Below are 25,376 nucleotides of genomic sequence, written 5' to 3'. Positions count from 1 at the left end.
TGCCGGTGGACATGGCAGACTGAGAGACGGTGGGAGATGGTATTGTTGGCGCCGGTGCCCTAGATGCAGTGTTTCCTACTACGAAACTGGAGATTCCCTGACCCTGACTGCTTTGGCCTGTCAAAGAAACCTGCACAGATACTGCAGGTGGTGCAGAAAATGGTGGCCCTACACTGCCGGAAGGGATGTTGCGTTGATGACTAGCTTCATTGGCCGAGGGTGCTACAACCTTAAGGGACGTTTGGTAGTTAGTCCAAGCTTGCAAATGCATGGTGGTTAAATGTCTATGCATGCAACTTGTATTGAGACTTTTCAGATTCTGCCCTCTGCTTAAGGTAGTTGAACATTTTAGACAGATTACTTTGTGCTGATCAATTGGATGTTGTTTAAAAAAATGCCAGACTGCACTCTTTCTAGCATCGGATACCTTTTCAGGCATTGCAGACTGAGCTTTAACCGGATGGCCACGCTGTCCTCCAACAGGTTTTGACTTTGCCACGCGTTTTGGCCAAGCTACGGGCCCGGCAGATGGAACCTGTTGCGATGTTGATGCCTGCTGCGGCCCCTCCTCCTCCGCTTCAGAACTGCTGCCGCCTGCACCCTGTTCCCCCAATGGCTGCCAATCGGGGTCAAGAACTGGGTCATCTATTACCTCTTCTTGTAGCTCGTGTGCAACTTCGTCTGTGTCACCGTGTCGGTCGGTGGTATAGCGTTCGTGATGGGGCAACATAGTCTCATCAGGGTCTGATTCTTGATCAGCACCCTGCGAGGGCAATGTTGTGGTCTGAGTCAAAGGACCAGCATAGTAGTCTGGCTGTGGCTGTGCGTCAGTGCACTCCATGTCAGATTCAACTTGTAATGGGCATGGACTGTTAACTGCTTCACTTTCTAAGCCAGGGACGGTATGTGTAAAGAGCTCCATGGAGTAACCCGTTGTGTCGCCTGCTGCATTCTTCTCTGTTGTTGTTTTTGCTGAAGAGGACAAGGAAGTGACTTGTCCATGACCGTGAACATCCACTAACGACGCGCTGCTTTTACTTTTACCAGTTTCACGAGAGGAGGCAAAAGAGCTAGAGGCTGAGTCAGCAAGATAAGCCAAAACTTGCTCTTGATGCTCCGGCTTTAAAAGCGGTTTTCCTACTCCCAGAAAAGGGAGGGTTCGAGGCCTTGTGTAGCCAGACGACGAAACTGGCTCCACAGCTCCAGACTTAGGTGCAATATTCTTTTTCTCACGACCACCTGATGCTCCACCACTACCACTACCCTCATTACCAGCTGACAATGAACGCCCCCGGCCACGACCTCTTCCACCAGACTTCCTCATTGTTTTAAAACCGTTACCAAACGATCGGTATTTGTTGCTGTCACACAACTTACACGGTGAGCTATAACTTCACTATGATTTAGCTACCCCTTTACAGGTGGGTGAGACCACAACGAAAATCAGCCACAATGTTACACACTCTGTTGTTGTTGGCAACAAATGAGATACCACACACGCAGGACTGTCACTGAAGCGCAAATGTAAATATTTATCTCCCACTGTTTTTTTTTTTTTTTTTTTTAAAGGGAGACTTCAGAAAAAAAAAAAAAATTTTTTTTACAGAAGAATTTATAAAACAAATAAAATGAAATGATTGCTTCAGGGAGAATTTAGGGAAAAAAAAAAAATTCTAGGGCCCACTGAGTGACAGATGACGCACACAGGAGTCAGGAGTGGCACACAAGCCCAGAGGCCAATATTAATCTCCCACTGATTGATTTAGTGATTTTTTGAGGTAGATTTTGGAACCCAAATCAAGCAAAATAATTAATAGGCTTTCTATGGCCCACAATTGGGGAGAGAGAGAGAGATGGCACACCCAGGAGTCAAGACTGGCACACAAGCAGAAGGGGCAATATGAATCTCCCACAGATTTTTTTTTTTTTTTTTTTTCAGGGAGACTTTAGAGAAAAAAAACAAAACAAAAAAAATGATTTTTCCCAGGAATAATTTAGAAACCAAAGAAAATAAAATGATTTTTTAAGGGAGAATTTAGAAAACAAATAAAACAAAAAATAGGCTTTATAGGGCCCACTGAGTGACAGATGACGCACACAGGAGTCAGGAGTGGCACACAAGCCCAGAGGCCAATATTAATCTCCCACTGATTGATTGTGTGATTTTTTCTGGTAGATTTTGGAACCCAAATCAAGCAAAATAATTAATAGGCTTTCTATGGCCCACAATTGGGGAGAGAGAGAGAGATGGCACACCCAGGAGTCAAGACTGGCACACAAGCAGAAGGGGCAATATGAATCTCCCACAGATTTTTTTTTTTTTTTTTTTTCAGGGAGACTTTAGAGAAAAAAAACAAAACAAAAAAAATGATTTTTTCCAGGAATAATTTAGAAACCAAAGAAAATAAAATGATTTTTTAAGGGAGAATTTAGAAAACAAATAAAACAAAAAATAGGCTTTATAGGGCCCACTGAGTGACAGATGACGCACACAGGAGTCAGGAGTGGCACACAAGCCCAGAGGCCAATATTAATCTCCCACTGATTGATTGTGTGATTTTTTCTGGTAGATTTTGGAACCCAAATCAAGCAAAATAATTAATAGGCTTTCTATGGCCCACAATTGGGGAGAGAGAGAGAGATGGCACACCCAGGAGTCAAGACTGGCACACAAGCAGAAGGGGCAATATGAATCTCCCACAGATTTTTTTTTTTTTTTTTTTCAGGGAGACTTTAGAGAAAAAAAACAAAACAAAAAAAAAGATTTTTTCCAGGAATACTTTAGAAACCAAAGAAAATAAAATGATTTTTTCAGGGAGAATTTAGAAAACAAATAAAACAAAAAATAGGCTTTCTAGGGCCCACTGAGTGACAGATGACGCACACAGGATTCAGGAGTGCCACACAAGCCCAGAGGCCAATATTAATCTCACACTGATTGATTGTGTGATTTTTTCTGGTAGATTTTGGAACCCAAATCAAACAAAAAAATTAATAGGCTTTCTATGGCCCACTATTTGTGAGAGAGATGGCACGCTCAGGACTGGCACACAAGCCCAGAGGCCAATATTAATCTCCCACTTCTTTTTTTTTTTTTTCCAGGGAAAATTTATAAAGCCAATAAAAAAAATAAAAATAAATAGGCTTTCTATGGCCCACTATCTGAGAGAGAGAGATGGCACGCTTAGGACTGGCACACAAGCCCAAAGGCCAATATTAATCTCCCACTGATTGATTGATTGATTTTTTCAGGTAGAATTATGAACCCAAATCAACCCAAAAAATAAATAGGCTTTCTATGGCCCACTATTTGTGAGAGAGATGGCACGCTCAGGACTGGCACACAAGCCCAGAGGCCAATATTAATCTCCCACTTTTTTTTTTTTTTCCCCAGGGAAAATTTATAAACCCAATAAAATAATTAAAAAATAGGCTTTCTATGGCACACTATCTGAGAGACAGAGAGAGAGAGATGGCACGCTTAGGACTGGCACACAAGCCCAAAGGCCAATATTAATCTCCCACTGATTGATTTATTGATTTTTTCAGGTAGAATTTAGAACCCAAATCAAGCAAAAAAATTAATAGGCTTTCTATGGCCCACTGAGTGAGAGATGGCACACACAGGAGTCAGGAGTGGCACACAAGCCCTGAGGCCAATATTTTTCTCCCACTGATTGATGTTGTGATTTTTTCAGGTAGATTTTGGAACCCAAATCAAGATAAAAGAAAAATAGGCTTTCTATGGCCCACTGAGTGAGAGATGGCACACACAGGAGTAATGAGTGGCACACAAGCCCTGAGGCCAATATTTTTCTCCCACTGATTGATGTTGTGATTTTTTCTGGTAGATTTTGGAACCCAAATCAAGATAAAAAATAAATAGGCTTTCTATGGCCCACTGAGTGAGAGATGGCACACACAGGAGTAAGGAGTGGCACACAAGCCCTGAGGCCAATATTTTTCTCCCACTGATTGATGTTGTGATTTTTTCTGGTAGATTTTGGAACCCAAATCAAGATAAAAGAAAAATAGGCTTTCTATGGCCCACTGAGTGAGAGATGGCACACACAGGAGTAAGGAGTGGCACACAAGCCCTGAGGCCAATATTTTTCTCCCACTGATTGATGTTGTGATTTTTTCTGGTAGATTTTGGAACCCAAATCAAGCAAAAAAATAAATAGGCTTTCTATGGCCCACTATCTGAGAGAGAGAGAGAGAGATGGCACGCTTAGGACTGGCACACAAGCCCAAAGGCCAATATTAATCTCCCACTGATTGATTTATTGATTTTTTCAGGTAGAATTTAGAACCCAAATCAAGCAAAAAAATTAATAGGCTTTCTATGGCCCACTGAGTGAGAGATGGCACACACAGGAGTCAGGAGTGGCACACAAGCCCTAAGGCCAATATTTTTCTCCCACTGATTGATGTTGTGATTTTTTCAGGTAGATTTTGGAACCCAAATCAAGATAAAAGAAAAATAGGCTTTCTATGGCCCACTGAGTGAGAGATGGCACACACAGGAGTAATGAGTGGCACACAAGCCCTGAGGCCAATATTTTTCTCCCACTGATTGATGTTGTGATTTTTTCTGGTAGATTTTGGAACCCAAATCAAGATAAAAAATAAATAGGCTTTCTATGGCCCACTGAGTGAGAGATGGCACACACAGGAGTAAGGAGTGGCACACAAGCCCTGAGGCCAATAATTTTCTCCCACTGATTGATGTTGTGATTTTTTCTGGTAGATTTTGGAACCCAAATCAAGCAAAAAAATAAATAGGCTTTCTATGGCCCACTGAGTGAGAGATGACACAGACAGGGATGGCACTCTAGCAGAAATGCCAATTTTAATCTCCCACAAAAAAAAAAAAAGGAACTGTCGTTCAATTACTATCTCCCTGCAGTAATCTCAGCCAGGTATGGCAGGCAGCAATAAGGAGTGGACTGATGCACAAATTAAATAAAAAGTGTGGACAAACAAACAAGATAGCTGTGCAGAAAGGAAGGAACAAGAGGATTTGTGCTTTGAAAAAAGCAGTTGGTTTGCACAACGGTGTACACACAGCAATGCAGCTATCAGGGAGCCTTCTAGGGCAGCCCAATGAGCTACAGCGCTGAGGAAAAAAAAAAAAAAAAAAAGGAGCTTCCACTGTCCCTGCACACCGAAGGTGGTGTTGGGCAGTGGAAATCGCTACAGCACAAGCGGTTTTGTGGTTAATGGACCCTGCCTAACGCTATCCCTGCTTCTGACGAAGCGGCAGCAACCTCTCCCTAAGCACAGATCAGCAGCAGTAAGATGGCGGTCGGCGGGAACGCCCCTTTATAGCCCCTGTGACGCCGCGGACAGCAAGCCAATCACTGCAATGCCCTTCTCTAAGATGGTGGGGACCAGGACCTATGTCATCACGCTGCCCACACTCTGCGTTTACCTTCATTGGCTGAGAAATGGCGCTTTTCGCGTCATTGAAACGCGACTTTGGCGCGAAAGTCGCGTACCGCATGGCCGACCACGCACAGGGGTCGGATCGGGTTTCATGAAACCCGACTTTGCCAAAAGTCGGCGACTTTTGAAAATGTTCGACCCGTTTCGCTCAACCCTAGCATCCATTCTTTGCTCTCTATCCCTCCTCCCGGCTGCAGCTCACAGTCCTCCTGTGTGATGCTTCCTGCATCATCTAAATTATCAAGCGAAATACCACACCTGCGCAGAGAAATTACCTGCTCCTGGATGCACACTGTGCTTTGCCCTACTGTTGGCAGAGTCGAAAACATCAGTGCGCTTGCACACAGTAATGGCTGCAAAATAGTTCCGATTTGTGAGCCCAAATGAAATGTGCCAACGTATACGTGCTGATGCTTTTGTCTCTGCCCACAGTAGGGCAGAGTATAGTGCACAGGCACAAGATGGCGATTTCTCTGTGCATGCTTTGGATTTTGCCCAGCTAGATGGATGACTCAGTAGGTGTCACAATGTCAATCAAAGCAGTAGGAAGGCAAACAGCAGCTGGGAGGAGGGACAGAGACCCCAGAATGGACCCCCTTGGACCAGAAAAACAGGATTATCATACAGGGCAGGAGAGCATTAAAAGGTTTTGGGGTGGTATACAGGGGGAGTCAGGGGGTTCTATACGCAGTGGTTGAAGTCATGACTTGTGCTTGACTTGGATTAAACTGAGGAAGAGTTGCGCAGTCGTCAGCCTCACTCTCTCGCCCGTACCTATCGAGCCCCAGTGGCAAGAACTAGGCGAGACTACTGGAGATAAGTCATGGTGCAGTGGATGGCCAGCAGTGTCCTATATGTGCCTTGCTGCGCCCTCTCAGCGCTCCACAACACTGTGCTGGGAATTGCTTGTCTGTCCGTTGAATCTTGGTTTCTTCCACACAGTCTGCCATATCCAGTCTTCACATGCAAGGGTAGGCAAACCCTTGATAATCACCGTAGGTTTCAAAGAAACCCAACAGCTACCCTCACCTGGTTTGGCCCGCCTGCCGAGGCGGTGTTCCGGGGTGTACCCGCTGCCGCATGCTAGCAGCTACTTGGAGGTACAGGTGAGAGTTGAGCATCAGACGAGGATCAAAGATGGAAGAGCTGTCTAGAAAGGACACGGCAAGCCCTCCACCAGAGGTGCTACTTCTATCTAGATGCCTCATATACCTCAGGGGGTTCTATAAGCATTTATGGAATGTAGCACAGATGCTAAATAAGGTTGACACATGACAAAACTGGTGACTAGTTACCTGTAATAGCTTATGGCTGCAGGCTTTATAGAAGTTCAAGCATAGTAGACATGTGTGCCTTCAAGAGGCACCAACTACCATGACAAAACCATCATCACCCTGCAATTGCAGCAGTCACTCTCAGGTGTCAGCTGTTTAACATAATCATAACCTGTACTGTATGAATGAGCTAAAAGACATTAGAGGATGTCATTGATGCCAGGTTCATAGGTTCAGTATTTCGTCAGTATTTGTAAGCTAAAATCAAGAGTGGAACAATCAGAGGAAAAGTATAATAGGAACATGTGCACCACTTCTGCATTTATCACCCACTCATGGTTTTGGCTTATAATTACTGATGAAAAATACTGACCAAATACTGAACGAGTGAACGTGGCATAGAGAATTAATACACATAACACCACTTAGGTATATGCAGAGTAAACAATTATTATTAAAGAGAAACTCCATGTTCAGAGCTGTAGGTCATAACAGAATCATGCTTACATAACTAGCCAAACCTTTTGGTGTGCTCTGCAATTTCTGACTCCTCAGTAACATAAAATACACTCCCATTATTGAAATTACAAAAAGCATCTCAGGCAAGAAGTTTTAAGATGAAATAAATGTGAATGGAACAAACATACAGGATATGGATAAGACATTATTGCCAGAAATCACAAATATGGTCGTCCGTCATAGTTTGATGATTTAGAGCTTATTCAGACATGCATTTATTTCATGCACAAGAAAAAACAGTTCTAGTTTCAGCAGTGATTTTGTTCATAGTTTTATCAGTTTTTCTTGAATGAGAAAAGAAAAGTTTTCCTAATTTCGCTAGCAGTCCATGAAAAACAGATAACAATTGAATGACATCCAAGTGCTGTCCATTATTTTCACGGACCCATAGACTTGCATTCCCAGTTTTGGATCAATGTCGACATTTCTCCACAATTTTGCACAGACCACGCTGTGAAAAAAAATCAGACATGTGAAATGCGCTACAGGCTATGCTAAGTACAAGTTCTATCCCTAAAAATACATGAATAGAACTAGTATGTGTAAACCTCTTTAACTATTTAACAACCTACATTTGGCAAGTAACGCATATTTTGCTTACCGGTTGACTTATTACTGAAAAATATTTCTTATTAAAATATGTTAGTGCTGGGACTACCTTCAATCTGGAGAATGGAAGGGCCTGATCTCAGCAGAGAGGGTTGGCCGTATGATATTTGTGTTCAGTCTCCATTAGAATAGATAAGGATCACTAATAATCAAAAGACCATGATTGACTGTTTGTGTACGTCTCACTTCTGCACCAGAAGAGAGACCAGGCCCTACTGGTTTTGACATCTATGGAGGTCCTAAATATTGGGCCTTTCAATAATCATTTATCTGTCGGCTATATAGTTGAAGAGCTGTAAACACAAAAGGAATATACTATTTAGACATGATAAAGGATTAAAAGTATGAAAACAAATATATATATATATATATATCCTTAATGGCAAGGATCTGCATGTTTTTAGGTGCCCAACCCCTGGCTGTGATGGATCTGGACATGTCACTGGAAATTATGCTTCTCACAGAAGGTAAAATAGCTTTCTGTTCGGGCTTTGGCCAATCACAGTTATCATTGGCTACCCTAATAATTTTAATTATATCCACAGTTTATCAGGCTGTCCTCGGGCCAGAAAAAGTGGCATTAAAGCATTCCCAAGTAAAGAAGACAAAGAGGACCCAGAACTTAAGTAAGTCTGATAGCTAACTCTCAGGATATGTTCACATAGTTTTATGCGGTGTTTTCTGAACGGGTCTGTTCCAAAAAATGATGGAAAAGGCGCTCATAAAATGCTCAAAAAGAATCTTCCTATTAATTTTAATGGAAAAATGACTTGCTGTTCATTTGTTCAGGCTTTTGAGCATCTTTTAAATGCTTCTGCCTTTCAAAAACGCAAAGCATTTAAGAGAGGTGACATGTCCATTTTTTAGGCAATTTCCACAAGATGATACTCCATACTTTTCAATAGATGTCTATCGGAAATATAAAAAGTGCTCGGAAGACGCCTTTGCTTAACAAAATGCTAACATTTTATGTATTGCTTAATAGATGTCAAAACATCCAAAAATCGCCAACTCCTCCTTACCCCCAAGGAATGACAACAAAAGCATTATAAAAATGTCTCAGGATAAAAAAAATGCTGAGAATATACTAGCAACAAGGAGCGATTCCTAAATTGTCTTCCACATGAAAAATGGACGTTTTCGAGTACTGGAAAAATCGTAATGTGAACATACCCTAACAGTAATAAAGTAAAACACACACAGAGTCGTAGATACTTATATTTAACACCTTAGTTGAAATAGTACAATAAGGTTTCTATACTGACCTACAGTTCATAAATGAGTATGCCTCAACAAATTTGTCAGAAAACCTTTAGTTTCCTTTCAGAATTGACATTTTCTATGGGACACCATACTACAAGATATTCATACAAAATTTGAACCATTGATTGCAAACAAGATTTGTTATTTTGTACACCCAAAAAAGTGATTTTACTAATAGATTAATTCAAGACCAGATTGAAAAAATGAGTACACGCCAATAGTAACATAGTAACATAGTTAGTAAGGCCGAAAAAAGACATTTGTCCATCCAGTTCAGCCTATATTCCATCATAATAAATCCCCAGATCTACGTCCTTCTACAGAACCTAATAATTGTATGATACAATATTGTTCTGCTCCAGGAAGACATCCAGGCCTCTCTTGAACCCCTCGACTGAGTTCGCCATCACCACCTCCTCAGGCAAGCAATTCCAGATTCTCACTGCCCTAACAGTAAAGAATCCTCTTCTATGTTGGTGGAAAAACCTTCTCTCCTCCAGACGCAAAGAATGCCCCCTTGTGCCCGTCACCTTCCTTGGTATAAACAGATCCTCAGCGAGATATTTGTATTGTCCCCTTATATACTTATACATGGTTATTAGATCGCCCCTCAGTCATCTTTTTTCTAGACTAAATAATCCTAATTTCGCTAATCTATCTGGGTATTGTAGTTCTCCCATCCCCTTTATTAATTTTGTTGCCCTCCTTTGTACTCTCTCTAGTTCTATTATATCCTTCATAAAAACTGATTAGAAAGTCTTAAGTCTTAACTGATTAATGAAAGTCTTATGAGCTTAGTTTAGACTACAAAAGTTTAGACTACAAAATTCTAATTAACAAGCAATTAACCATAGATAGTCTAAAGGTACCGTCACACTTAGCGACGCTGCAGCGATACCGACAACGATGCCGATCGCTGCAGCGTCGCTGTTTGGTCGCTGGAGAGCTGTCACACAGACAGCTCTCCAGCGACCAACGATGCCGGTAACCAGGGTAAACATCGGGTTACTAAGCGCAGGGCCGCGCTTAGTAACCCGATGTTTACCCTGGTTACCATCGTTAAAGTAAAAAAAACAACCACTACATACTTACCTACCACTGTCTGTCCCCGGCGCTGTGCTTCTCTGCTCTGGCTGTGAGCACAGAGGCCGGAAAGCAGAGTGGTGACGTCACTGCTCTGCTTTCCGGCTGCCCGGCGCTCACAGCCAGAGCAGAGAAGCACAGCGCCGGGGACAGACAGCGGTAGGTAAGTATGTAGTGGTTGTTTTTTTTACTTTAACGATGGTAACCAGGGTAAACATCGGGTTACTAAGCGCGGCCCTGCGCTTAGTAACCCGATGTTTACCCTGGTTACCAGCAAAGACATCGCTGAATCGGCTTCACACACGCCGATTCAGCGATGTCAGCGGGAGAGCCAGCGACGAAATAAAGTTCTGGCCTTTCTGCCCCGACCAGCGATATCACAGCAGGATTCTGATCGCTGCTGCCTGTCACACTGGATGATATCGCTATCCCGGACGCTGCAACGTCACGGATCGCTAGCGATATCGTCCAGTGTGACGGTACCTTAAGTATTCATTAAACAGGTGTCCAGCAGACAGTTGACAATAAAAGGACATTGCTTAACCCCTTCACCCCGAAGCCTGTTTTCAAATTCCTGACCAGGCCAAATTTTACCATTCTGACTAGTGTCACTTTATGTGGCAATATCTCTGGAACGCTTAAAAAGATTCTAAGACTGTTTTCTTGTGACATATTGTACTTCTAGATAGTCGTAACATTTGTTCTATATGATTTGCATTTATTTGTGAAAATATCGGAAAATTGGCAAAATTTGGAAAATTTAGCAATTTTCAAACTTTTAATCTGTATACCATTAAATTTGGGAGCTATGACACACAAAATAGTTAATAAATAACATTTGCCAAATCTCTACTTTACATAATCACAATTTTTGGAATATACTGTAATTTTTTTGTTAGGAAGTTATAAGGGTTAAAAGTTGACCAGCAATTTCTAATTTTTCCAACAAAATTTCCAAACCTTTTTAGGAACTTTGAGGGGCCTAGTCTATGAGATGGAAAATACCCAAAAGTGACTCCATTCTAAAAACTGCAACCCTCAAGGTGATCGAAACCACATTCAAGAAGTCTATTAAGACTTCAAATTATTCACAAGAATTCATAGAATGTGGAAGGAAAAAATTATTTAACATTTCTTCACAAAAATTTTACTTTAGACCTAAATTCTTTTATTTTCGCAAGGGTAACAGAAAAAAGTTGACTCCTAAATTTCTTGTGCAATTACTCCTGAGCATTCTGATACCCCACATGAGTGAGAAAACCTCTATTTGTGCACATGACAGGGCTCAGAAAAGAAGGAGTTGTTAGGTGTCGAGTTCCCGCCGCTGCACAGGGGGAATCTCAAACCACCTCCACTGCAGTCTCCCATTCTTCTCCGGCCGCAGTGGAGTCTGCTCACATTGGTCCCAGCGTCTGGCTCAGGCAAATACTGTGCGCTTCGTTACTGCTGATCTTTCAAACTCAGCCATTGTAACCAACACTGTTCTGCGGCGAGCAGATGCTCCTGGGACTAAGTCCTGCTTTTCCTCTACTGGGCATGCCCAAGGGACGGCCTCTCATTGGAGATCGAGGGTCACATGCTCAGGTCCTGAAGCAGTTCCGATTGGACCACTAGGAAGGTCCTGGAGAGCTTCCTCTATAAAAGGTTCGCATGGCCACATGGCCATGTGCTAGTATCAACTTAAGTTCATGTGTGTATGAGCTTAGCTACTTTTGTGGTCGCTGTCAGCATGTGCTCAGGGTCGGCTGTATTGCCGCTAGAAATCTGGCACCTCCAGAGAGGAGTTTGTGTGTATGAATTCAGGGCTGGCGTATAGCCACTAGAATTCCGGCACCTCCAGAGAGGAGTTATTTGAGTGCTGTTGCAGACTGTGTGATGACTATATGCTACCTGCTCCGTTAGAGAGCTGTGACCCTCTGTGAGGTTAACAGAGCACAGCGTTATCTTTTATCCCAGCGACTCTGTGAAGCAACAGAGTTTGCTCCTATACAGACCGGGTGATGGAACCCGTGTCTGTTCAGGCGTAATGCCGCCATATAGTGCCGCCATTTACTAGCAGCAGGTTCCACTCCTGCACGGTGGACCTCGGGCTGCGAACGCACCAATATTATCTCTATATTTACTCGGTGCATTCCGCCAGCCCTAACAGGAGTGCCATTTGACTTTTTGAATGTAAAATTTGCTGAAATAATTAGTGGATGCCATATTGCATTTGGAGAGCCCCTGACGTTCCTAAACAGTGGAAACCACTCAAAAGTGACGCCATTTTGGAACCTAGATCCCTCAGAGAACTTATCTAGGTGTGTAGTGAGCATCTTGAAACTCCAGGTGCTTCACAGAAGTTTCTAACTTTGAGCTGTGAAAATAAAAAAATCACATTTTTCCCACAAAAATGTTTTTTAGCCCCAAATTTTGCATTTTTACAAGGGTAACAGGAGAAATTGCAACATATAATTTGTTGGGAAATTTGTACTGAGTACACTGATACCCCATATATGGGGGAAAACTACTGTTTTTCCACATGTCAGTACTTGAAAGGGAAGGAGCGCCATTTGATTTTTGAATGCCAAATTTGCTGGAATCATTAGCGGACACCAAGTTGCATTTGGAGAGCCCCTAATGTGCCTAAAGAGTGGAAACCTCCCACAAGTGTCCCCATTTTGGAAACTAGACCCCTCAAGTAACCTATCTAGATGTACGCTGAGCATCTTGAACCCCAAAGTGCTTCAAAGAAGTTTCTAACATTGAGAAGTAAAAATAAAAAAATCTAAATTTTCCCGCAAAAATATTTTTGGCCCCAATTTTTTTATTTTCTTGAGGGTAACAGGGGAAAATGGACCCCAAAATGTGTTGATCAATATCTGCTGAATATGACGATACCCCATATGTGGGCACATGGCAGGACTCAGAAAGGATGAAGTGATGTTTTGGAAAGCAGATTTTGATTGAATTTTATGCGGGTGTCATGTTGGGTTTGGATAGCCCCTGATGTGCCTAAACAGTGGCAACCCCCCACAAATGACCCCATTTTGAAAATAGATCCCTCAAGGAATATATTATAGACTAGCTGAAGAGCCCGGCGTTGCCTGGGCATAGTAAATATCTGTGGTTAGTTATAGCACCTCACTTCTCTTATTTTCCCATCACGCCTCTCATTTTCCCAATCACATCTTTCATTTTCCCCCTCACATCTCTCATTTTCTCCCTCACTCCTCTCATTCCCCCCTAACACTTGTCATTTCAACCTCACATCTGTCATTTTCTGATCACTCCACTATTTTTCCTCACTCCTCTCATTTTGCACTCACACCTTTTCATTTTCACCTCACACCTCTCATTTTCACCTCATCACCTCAGTATATACATGTTTGTCATCTCCCTTATATATAGTATACATCTGTATGTCATCTCCTGTATATAGTATATACCTGTATGTCATCTCCCCTGTATATAGTATATACCTGCTGTGTGTCATCTCCCCTATATATAGTATATACCTGAATGTCATCTCCTTCTATATATAGTATATACCTGTATGTCATCTCCTCCTGTATATAGTATATACCTGTGTGTCATCTCCCCTGTATATAGTATATATCTGAGTGTAGTGTCATCTCCTCCTGCATATAGTATATACCTGCATGTCATCTTCTATATATAGCATATACCTGTATGTCATCTCCTCCTGTATATAGTATATACCTGTGTGTCATCTCCCCTGTATATAGTATATATCTGAGTGTCATCTCCTCCTGCATATAGTATATACCTGCATGTCATCTTCTATATATAGCATGTACCTGTATGTCATCTCCTCCTGTGTACAGTATATACCTGTATGTCATCTCCTCCTGTATATATATGTACCTATATGTCATCTCCTCCTCTATATAGTATATACCTGTGTGTCATCTCTCTTGTATATAGTATATATATGTGTGTCATCTCCCCTGTATATAGTATATACCTGTGTGTCATCTCCTCCTGTATTAGACCTCGTTCACACGTTATTTGCTCAGTATTTTTACCTCAGTATTTGTAAGCTAAATTGGCAGCCTGATAAATCCCCAGCCAACAGGAAGCCCTCCCCCTGGCAGTATATATTAGCTCACACATACACATAATAGACAGGTCATGTGACTGACAGCTGCCGTATTTCCTATATGGTGCAATTGTTGTAGTTTGTCTGCTTATTAATCAGATTTTTATTTTTGAAGGATAATACCAGACTTGTGTGTGTTTTAGGGCGAGTTTCGTTTGTCAAGTTGTGTGTGTTGAGTTGCGTGTGGCGACATGCATGTAGCGACTTTTGTGAGATGAGTTTTGTGGAGCAACATGCGTGTAGCAACTTTTTGTGTGTCGAGTTGCATGTGACAGGTTAGTGTAGCAAGTTGTGTGCAGCAAGTTTTGCGCATGGCGAGTTTTGCGCGTTGCGAGTATTATGTGTGGTGCCTTTTGAGTATGTGCAAGTTTTGTGTGAGGCAACTTTTGCATGTGTTGCAACTTTTGTGCATGTGGCAATTTTTCCGCGTGTGCAAGTTTTGCGTGTGGCGAGTTTTTCATGAGGAGAATTTTGCACTTGTGGCGAGTTTTGCAAGAGCCTAGTTTTTGCATGTGGCGAGTTCTGCGCGTGGCGAGTTTTGAGTGGCGACTTTTGTGTTTTGACTTTTATGTGGCGAGGTTGGTGTATTTGTGGTGAAATGTGTGCTGAGGGTAATATGTGTTCAAGCACGTGGTAGTGTGTGGCGCATTTTGTATGTGTTCATATCCCCGTGTGTGGTGAATATCCCATGTCGAGGCCCCACCTTAGCAACTGTACGGTATATACTCTTTGGCGCCATCGCTCTTATTCTTTAAGTCCCCCTTGTTCACATCTGGCAGCTGTCAATTTGCCTCCTACACTTTTCCTTTCATTTTTTCCCATTATGTAGATAGGGGCAAAATTGTTTGGTGAATTGGAAAGCGCGGGGTTAAAATTTCACCTCACAACATAGCCTATGACGCTCTCGGGGTCCAGACGTGTGACTGTGCAAAATTTTGTTGCTGTAGCTGCGACGCTTCCAACACTTTTCCTTTCACTTTTTCCCCATTATGTAGATAGGGGCAAAATTGTTTGGTGAATTGGAACGCGCGGGGTTAAAATTTCACCTCACAACGAAGCCTATGACGCTCTCAGGGTCCCGACGTGTGACTGTGCAAAATTTTGTTTCTGTAGCTGCGACGCCTCCAACACTTTTCCTTTCACTTTTTTCCCCATTATGTAGATAGGGGCAAAATTGTTTGGTGAATTGGAAAGCGCGGAGTTAATATTTCACCTCACAACATAGCCTATGACGCTCTCGGGGTCCAGACGTGTGACTGTGCAAAATTTTGTTGCTGTAGCTGCGATGCTTCCAACACTTTTCCTTTCACTTTTTTCCCCATTATGTAGATAGGGGCAAAATTGTTTGGTGAATTGAAACGCGCGTGGTTAAAATTTCGCCTCACAACATAGCCTATGACGCTCTCGGGGTCCAGACGTGTGACTGTGCAAAATTTTGTGGCTGTAGCTGCGACGGTGCAGATGCCAATCCCGGACATACACACACACACACACACACACATTCAGCTTTATATAGTAGATATACGGTGAACCTCAAGGTGCTTTACAGAAGTTTAGAACGTTGAGTGATGAATATAAAAAAATCAATTTTTTTCCACAAAAATGTTCTTTTAGCCCCATTTTTTTATATTTTCACAAGGATAACAAGATAAAATGGATCAAAAAAATTGTTGTGCAATTTTTCCAGAGCATATTAATACCCTATATGTGGTTGAAAACTTATTTTGAGGCACAGTGCGAATCTCAGAAGCATCATTTTGGAGTTCAGATTTTGCTGAACTGGTTTGAGGGTGCTATGTCACATTGGTAGAGGCCCTGAGGTGCCAGAACAGCAAAAAAACATAAGTGACTCCATTTTACAAACTACACTTCTCAATGAATTCATCTAAGGGTGCAGTGATCATATTGACACGAGAGGTGTGTCTCAGAATTTTATACCATTGGGCAGTGAAGAAAAAATAATTACATTTTTACCACCAAAATTTTGTTTGGGCCCAGATTTTACATTTTTACACTGATGAATTGGTTAAAATGACCCCAAAATTTGTCACACAATTTCTGTTGAATGTGGAAATACCCAATATGTGGCAGTACAGTACTGCTTAGCCATACGGCGAGACTCTGGAGAGACGGAGCTCTATTTGCCTCCAGGAGAGCAAATTTTGCTAGAGTAGCTTGCAAACTTCACATACACAGCTACTTAGTGCTAGAAGAGCAAAATGCCCTCTCAAGTGACCCCATTTTGGAAATTATATCCCTTTGGGAATTTATCTACAGGAGTAGTGACAATTTTGACTCCATGCGTATTTTCCAGAAACAAGTAGCAGTGGAAGTTGCTGACTAAAAATTGCAAACTGCCATTGCAGTGCCCAGTACATTGTTGTGGGGTTCAGAAAAGAGGGGGCATTTGGATTTGGGAGCACAGAATTTACTGAATTTCTTTTGGGGGGCGAGGAGCTATAGTGCTTTTACAAAGCCTTTGTGCAACCAATAACGTGGAAGCCCACTATATTGCCATTGACAGATGATGGACGTGAGAGGGGACTTGCTTTTTTGTGGATTAAGTTGAAGCTTTTGTTGGGAACATTTTACATAACATTTGGGATCACATTTATCCAGCGCTGAGCACTTACATCGGGGTTTACTTCTAAATCTCCAAGTAATGTGATTCAGATGAAACTCCCAAGGGAGTCATTCACTATAATGAGGCAGCAGCGTTACTCTGGACTCCGTATGGCCTCTGTTCAGTGTTGTTCTTTTTTTCAGAAGTACACAAAACTGTGACAGACCACGTTTTTATGCACGCCTAAAAATACTGCCAGATCACAGGCCAGACGGCATTCACAGTGATTTGATCTGCCTCATTATAGGGAATCTTCTACCGGGGGTACTGTCTGAATCACATATTTCAGAGATTTACTCGGAAACCCCAGTGGAAACGCTCAGTGCAGAGCACAGGATAATTGTGAGCTAAGGTTTACTGTGATATTTGGGAGACAGAATGAAAAAATTAACAGCAGGTGAAGAATTGTTTTTATTTTTTATGCCATTCCTCTTGTGGTATACGTGATTAGATGACTTTATTCTTCGGGTCAGTACGATTACAGCAATTTGTTATTTTTATTGGTACCATTTTTGGGCACATGACATATTTCTATTCTGATTTTTGGAAGGCAGAATGAACAAAATTCCAGCAATTCAGGAATTGTTTTTTTTTTCATGCTGGTAAAATTGATAAGGAAACTGTATTCTTCGGGTCAATATGATTACAGTGATACCACATTTATATCTTTTTAATTCTTTGGTGCTTTTACGCAACAAAAACTATTTTATAGATAAAATATTTATTTTGCAGAGCTATAACTTTTTTATTTCTCCGCTGACGCTTAGAGCATTTAATCATGGAGTTGCTTAGCGTGAGCCCGCGTGATCATGACACAGTTTATATATGGTGATTTGTGGGAACGCAGCTCCTGCATCACCGTATATATACAGCACATGTCAGAAAGGGATTAAAGTGTAAACATAGTTTTACTTTTTATTTTTAAAATAGTGCACATGAAAATAAGCAACTTTGTAATACATCTTATCAAAAAATATTTGAACCTTTCTCTGACATAATTGATCATTCATTTTCAAAATTCTGATTCCTAAGGTAAAAATCTGTATTCAATTAAGACAGACTTTCACATTACTGAGATAGGAGATGGCAGCTGCTATGTATAAGATTCTAACTAGATAAAAGGGAGAGGAGGTGAGAGGAGATCTGCCTCTAGTTCCTCCCTCCATTTGTCCACATAAAATCTTATCCATAGGAACTGCCATCTCCTATCTCAGTAATGGATAAGTCTGTCTACACTGTGTTCAGAATTATTAGGCAAGTTGTATTTTAGAGGATTATTTTTATTATTGATCAACAACTATGTTCTCAATCAACCCAAAAGTCTCATAAATATCAAAGCTTAATATTTTTGGAAGTTGGAGTGGATTTTTTTTAGATTTGGTTATCTTAGGTGGATATCTGTTTGCGCAGGTAACTATTACTGTGCAGAATTATTAGGCAACTTAAGAAAAACCAAATATATTCCCATATCACTTGTTTATTTTCACCAGGTAAACCAATATAACTGCACAAAATTTAGAAATAAACACTTCTGACATGCAAAAACAAAACCCCCAAAATTAGTGACCAATATAGCCTCCTCTAGAGTTGAGCGACCTTGACCTTTTTAGAGTCGAGCCGGGTTTCGCGAAACCCGACTATCTCAAAAGTCGGGTCGAGTGAAATCGGCCGATTATGACGTAAAGTCGGGATCGACCGAAACACGAAACCCAATGCAAGTCAATGGGGCAGCATAGTCGGTAGTGAGTGGGGGCCAGGAAAACACCTAGAGTGCCCATTTTAATGTCAAAACCATCCATTCTTCTTAATGAAGCTTGTCAAGCGTAATTTACCTTATAATAATTGGAAGGCATTTGAAATTGGGGGTCATTTGGCTAAAGTTGTGGTGGGTAGGGCTGGTTCAAGTAATTAGTGGGCCCAGGAAATCTGGACCACGTCACGGCAGTGGAGCAGGGAGAGGTAAGTATTTCAACTTTGCAAGTGCTGTGAACCTGAGCAAGCAGGGGGGGCCCACTCATTGGCATTGGCACTGGCACAGGGCCCCTCAAAGTACAGCGGTGTGTTTGCACGGCGGGGGCGCCTCCCACCGGCAGCAACACTTTTGCGTACTATGAGAGGCCCTGTGCCAGTGACGTCGCCAACTAGTATTCCTCCCCTCACCTGATGAAGGAACCTGCACTTTCATCTGCACCTTCCTCTTTGTCCCCGTGTAAGGTGGTATGGTATGCGGTAAGAGCAACCTGACTTTCAGCAGGGTCACAATGTTGTTGTGTAGCGTGCACGGGGAATGTTGCGTTATGGGTCAATGTACCAGCAGACTCATCTATCACTGGCTGGGCAATGGGCAGGATGAGGAGGAAACACAGATATAGGCCCAAAGAATAAAGTTGGCTAAATGCAGTTCAAAATTGGTAACACAGGAATAACCAGGGGGCATTGCAGTGGAGGACAACTGGAATGAGAGGCTGACACAGAGAGTAGGCCCAAATCAGTAAGTAGTCGAAATGCAGTTCAAAATTGGCAACTGTAGTAAACAGGCGGCACAGCTTTGTTCAGTGGAGGAGAACAGCAAGGAGTGGCAGACACCGATAGTAGGCCCCAACCCAACTAGTAGGCCAAATGCAGTCTAACATTAACAACTACTTAACGAGCGCCTGAAAACGGAATTTCAGGACAGGAAACCAGGAGAACAGCAAGGAGTGGCAGACACCGATAGTAGGCCCCAAACCAACTAGTACGCCAAATGCAGTTGTTCCGTTTAACCACAATTTAATGAGAGCCTGAAGATAGAAGTTCAGGAAAGGCAACCTGGAGAACACCTTGGAGTGGAACACACCATCTCTCTACACCCCATACCCAATTTGTAGGCCTAATGCAGTGTAGTTTCCAAGAACTACTAAACGAGAGCCGGAAGATCGAAGCTCAGGAAAGGCAACCTGGAGAACACCTTGGAGTGGAACACACCATCTCTCTACACCCCATACCCAATTTGTAGGCCTAATGCAGCGTAGTTTCCAACAACTACAAAACGAGAGCATGAAGATCGAAGCATTGGCGAGGAAACCTGGGGAACACCTTGTAGTGGAACACACCATCTCTCTACACCCCATACCCAATTTGTAGGCCTAATGCAGCGTAGTTTCCAACAACTACTAAACGAGAGCATGAAGATCGAAGCATTGGCGAGGAAACCTGGGGAACACCTTGGAGTGGAACACACCATCTCTCTACACCCCATACCCAATTTGTAGGCCTAATGCAGCGTAGTTTCCAACAACTACTAAACGAGAGCCGGAAGATCGAAGCTCAGGAAAGGCAACCTGGAGAACACCTTGGAGTGGAACACACCATCTCTCTACACCACATACCCAATTTGTAGGCCTAATGCAGTGTAGTTTCCAAGAACTACTAAACGAGAGCCGGAAGATCGAAGCTCAGGAAAGGCAACCTGGAGAACACCTTGGAGTGGAACACACCATCTCTCTACACCCCATACCCAATTTGTAGGCCTAATGCAGCGTAGTTTCCAACAACTACTAAACGAGAGCCGGAAGATCGAAGCTCAGGAAAGGCAACCTGGAGAACACCTTGGAGTGGAACACACCATCTCTCTACACCCCATACCCAATTTGTAGGCCTAATGCAGTGTAGTTTCCAAGAACTACTAAACGAGAGCCGGAAGATCGAAGCTCAGGAAAGGCAACCTGGAGAACACCTTGGAGTGGAACACACCATCTCTCTACACCCCATACCCAATTTGTAGGCCTAATGCAGTGTAGTTTCCAAGAACTACTAAACGAGAGCCGGAAGATCGAAGCTCAGGAAAGGCAACCTGGAGAACACCTTGGAGTGGAACACACCATCTCTCTACACCCCATACCCAATTTGTAGGCCTAATGCAGCGTAGTTTCCAACAACTACTAAATGAGAGCTGGAAGATCGAAGCTCAGGAAAGGCAACCTGGAGAACACCTTGGAGTGGAACACACCATCTCTCTACACCCCATACCCAATTTGTAGGCCTAATGCAGCGTAGTTTCCAACAACTACTAAACGAGAGCCGGAAGATCGAAGCTCAGGAAAGGCAACCTGGAGAACACCTTGGAGTGGAACACACCATCTCTCTACACCCCATACCCAATTTGTAGGCCTAATGCAGTGTAGTTTCCAAGAACTACTAAACGAGAGCCGGAAGATCGAAGCTCAGGAAAGGCAACCTGGAGAACACCTTGGAGTGGAACACACCATCTCTCTACACCCCATACCCAATTTGTAGGCCTAATGCAGCGTAGTTTCCAACAACTACTAAACGAGAGCATGATGATCGAAGCATTGGCGAGGAAACCTGGGGAACACCTTGGAGTGGAACACACCATCTCTCTACACCCCATACCCAATTTGTAGGCCTAATGCAGCGTAGTTTCCAACAACTACTAAACGAGAGCCGGAAGATCGAAGCTCAGGAAAGGCAACCTGGAGAACACCTTGGAGTGGAACACACCATCTCTCTACACCCCATACCCAATTTGTAGGCCTAATGCAGTGTAGTTTCCAAGAACTACTAAACGAGAGCCGGAAGATCGAAGCTCAGGAAAGGCAACCTGGAGAACACCTTGGAGTGGAACACACCATCTCTCTACACCCCATACCCAATTTGTAGGCCTAATGCAGTGTAGTTTCCAAGAACTACTAAACGAGAGCCGGAAGATCGAAGCTCAGGAAAGGCAACCTGGAGAACACCTTGGAGTGGAACACACCATCTCTCTACACCCCATACCCAATTTGTAGGCCTAATGCAGTGTAGTTCCAACAACTACTAAACGAGAGCATGAAGATCGAAGCATTGGCGAGGAAACCTGGGGAACACCTTGGAGTGGAACACACCATCTCTCTACACCCCATACCCAATTTGTAGGCCTAATGCAGCGTAGTTTCCAACAACTACTAAACGAGAGCCGGAAGATCGAAGCTCAGGAAAGGCAACCTGGAGAACACCTTGGAGTGGAACACACCATCTCTCTACACCCCATACCCAATTTGTAGGCCTAATGCAGTGTAGTTTCCAAAAACTACTAAACGAGAGCCGGAAGATCGAAGCTCAGGAAAGGCAACCTGGAGAACACCTTGGAGTGGAACACACCATCTCTCTACACCCCATACCCAATTTGTAGGCCTAATGCAGCGTAGTTTCCAACAACTACTAAACGAGAGCCGGAAGATCGAAGCTCAGGAAAGGCAACCTGGAGAACACCTTGGAGTGGAACACACCATCTCTCTACACCCCATACCCAATTTGTAGGCCTAATGCAGCGTAGTTTCCAACAACTACTAAACGAGAGCCGGAAGATCGAAGCTCAGGAAAGGCAACCTGGAGAACACCTTGGAGTGGAACACACCATCTCTCTACACCACATACCCAATTTGTAGGCCTAATGCAGTGTAGTTTCCAAGAACTACTAAACGAGAGCCGGAAGATCGAAGCTCAGGAAAGGCAACCTGGAGAACACCTTGGAGTGGAACACACCATCTCTCTACACCCCATACCCAATTTGTAGGCCTAATGCAGCGTAGTTTCCAACAACTACTAAACGAGAGCCGGAAGATCGAAGCTCAGGAAAGGCAACCTGGAGATCACCTTGGAGTGGAACACACCATCTCTCTACACCCCATACCCAATTTGTAGGCCTAATGCAGTGTAGTTTCCAAGAACTACTAAACGAGAGCCGGAAGATCGAAGCTCAGGAAAGGCAACCTGGAGAACACCTTGGAGTGGAACACACCATATCTCTACACCCCATACCCAATTTGTAGGCCTAATGCAGTGTAGTTTCCAAGAACTACTAAACGAGAGCCGGAAGATCGAAGCTCAGGAAAGGCAACCTGGAGAACACCTTGGAGTGGAACACACCATCTCTCTACACCCCATACCCAATTTGTAGGCCTAATGCAGCGTAGTTTCCAACAACTACTAAACGAGAGCTGGAAGATCGAAGCTCAGGAAAGGCAACCTGGAGAACACCTTGGAGTGGAACACACCATCTCTCTACACCCCATACCCAATTTGTAGGCCTAATGCAGCGTAGTTTCCAACAACTACTAAACGAGAGCCGGAAGATCGAAGCTCAGGAAAGGCAACCTGGAGAACACCTTGGAGTGGAACACACCATCTCTCTACACCCCATACCCAATTTGTAGGCCTAATGCAGTGTATTTTCCAAGAACTACTAAACGAGAGCCGGAAGATCGAAGCTCAGGAAAGGCAACCTGGAGAACACCTTGGAGTGGAACACACCATCTCTCTACACCCCATACCCAATTTGTAGGCCTAATGCAGTGTAGTTTCCAAGAACTACTAAACGAGAGCTGGAAGATCGAAGCTCAGGAAAGGCAACCTGGAGAACACCTTGGAGTGGAACACACCATCTCTCTACACCCCATACCCAATTTGTAGGCCTAATGCAGCGTAGTTTCCAACAACTACTAAACGAGAGCATGATGATCGAAGCATTGGCGAGGAAACCTGGGGAACACCTTGGAGTGGAACACACCATCTCTCTACACCCCATACCCAATTTGTAGGCCTAATGCAGCGTAGTTTCCAACAACTACTAAACGAGAGCCGGAAGATCGAAGCTCAGGAAAGGCAACCTGGAGAACACCTTGGAGTGGAACACACCATCTCTCTACACCCCATACCCAATTTGTAGGCCTAATGCAGTGTAGTTTCCAAGAACTACTAAACGAGAGCCGGAAGATCGAAGCTCAGGAAAGGCAACCTGGAGAACACCTTGGAGTGGAACACACCATCTCTCTACACCCCATACCCAATTTGTAGGCCTAATGCAGTGTAGTTTCCAAGAACTACTAAACGAGAGCCGGAAGATCGAAGCTCAGGAAAGGCAACATGGAGAACACCTTGGAGTGGAACACACCATCTCTCTACACCCCATAAACAATTTGTAGGCCTAATGCAGCGTAGTTCCAACAACTACTAAACGAGAGCATGAAGATCGAAGCATTGGCGAGGAAACCTGGGGAACACCTTGGAGTGGAACACACCATCTCTCTACACCCCATACCCAATTTGTAGGCCTAATGCAGCGTAGTTTCCAACAACTACTAAACGAGAGCCGGAAGATCGAAGCTCAGGAAAGGCAACCTGGAGAACACCTTGGAGTGGAACACACCATCTCTCTACACCCCATACCCAATTTGTAGGCCTAATGCAGTGTAGTTTCCAAGAACTACTAAACGAGAGCCGGAAGATCGAAGCTCAGGAAAGGCAACCTGGAGAACACCTTGGAGTGGAACACACCATCTCTCTACACCCCATACCCAATTTGTAGGCCTAATGCAGCGTAGTTTCCAACAACTACTAAACGAGAGCCGGAAGATCGAAGCTCAGGAAAGGCAACCTGGAGAACACCTTGGAGTGGAACACACCATCTCTCTACACCCCATACCCAATTTGTAGGCCTAATGCAGCGTAGTTTCCAACAACTACTAAACGAGAGCCGGAAGATCGAAGCTCAGGAAAGGCAACCTGGAGAACACCTTGGAGTGGAACACACCATCTCTCTACACCCCATACCCAATTTGTAGGCCTAATGCAGTGTAGTTTCCAAGAACTACTAAACGAGAGCCGGAAGATCGAAGCTCAGGAAAGGCAACCTGGAGAACACCTTGGAGTGGAACACACCATCTCTCTACACCCCATACCCAATTTGTAGGCCTAATGCAGCGTAGTTTCCAAGAACTACTAAACGAGAGCCGGAAGATCGAAGCTCAGGAAAGGCAACCTGGAGAACACCTTGGAGTGGAACACACCATCTCTCTACACCCCATACCCAATTTGTAGGCCTAATGCAGTGTAGTTTCCAACAACTACTAAACGAAAGCCGGAAGATCGAAGCTCAGGAAAGGCAACCTGGAGAACACCTTGGAGTGGAACACACCATCTCTCTACACCCCATACCCAATTTGTAGGCCTAATGCAGCGTAGTTTCCAACAACTACTAAACGAGAGCATGATGATCGAAGCATTGGCGAGGAAACCTGGGGAACACCTTGGAGTGGAACACACCATCTCTCTACACCCCATACCCAATTTGTAGGCCTAATGCAGCGTAGTTTCCAACAACTACTAAACGAGAGCCGGAAGATCGAAGCTCAGGAAAGGCAACCTGGAGAACACCTTGGAGTGGAACACACCATCTCTCTACACCCCATACCCAATTTGTAGGCCTAATGCAGTGTAGTTTCCAAGAACTACTAAACGAGAGCCGGAAGATCGAAGCTCAGGAAAGGCAACCTGGAGAACACCTTGGAGTGGAACACACCATCTCTCTACACCCCATACCCAATTTGTAGGCCTAATGCAGTGTAGTTTCCAAGAACTACTAAACGAGAGCCGGAAGATCGAAGCTCAGGAAAGGCAACATGGAGAACACCTTGGA

At 43.5% G+C, this 25,376-nt stretch overlaps 1 protein-coding gene across 3 annotated transcripts in view; it reads left to right on the top strand.

The window, feature by feature from the left end:
• ST18 (ST18 C2H2C-type zinc finger transcription factor) overlaps window positions 1–25,376 on the top strand; it is a 524,976-nt gene that overhangs the window by 398,911 nt on the left and 100,689 nt on the right. For all 3 annotated transcript variants that reach the window (XM_069731333.1, XM_069731332.1, XM_069731331.1), the window contains exons 16-17: window positions 8,255–8,317; window positions 8,396–8,476. In XM_069731333.1, coding sequence (XP_069587434.1) covers window positions 8,255–8,317; window positions 8,396–8,476 — 144 coding nt within the window. The remainder of the gene's footprint in view (window positions 1–8,254; window positions 8,318–8,395; window positions 8,477–25,376) is intronic.

The sequence above is a fragment of the Ranitomeya imitator genome, chromosome 6 (genome assembly GCF_032444005.1).
Source record: "Ranitomeya imitator isolate aRanImi1 chromosome 6, aRanImi1.pri, whole genome shotgun sequence".
NCBI classification, from domain to species: Eukaryota; Metazoa; Chordata; class Amphibia; order Anura; family Dendrobatidae; genus Ranitomeya; species Ranitomeya imitator.
This window is presented reverse-complemented; position numbering and strand designations above follow the sequence as displayed.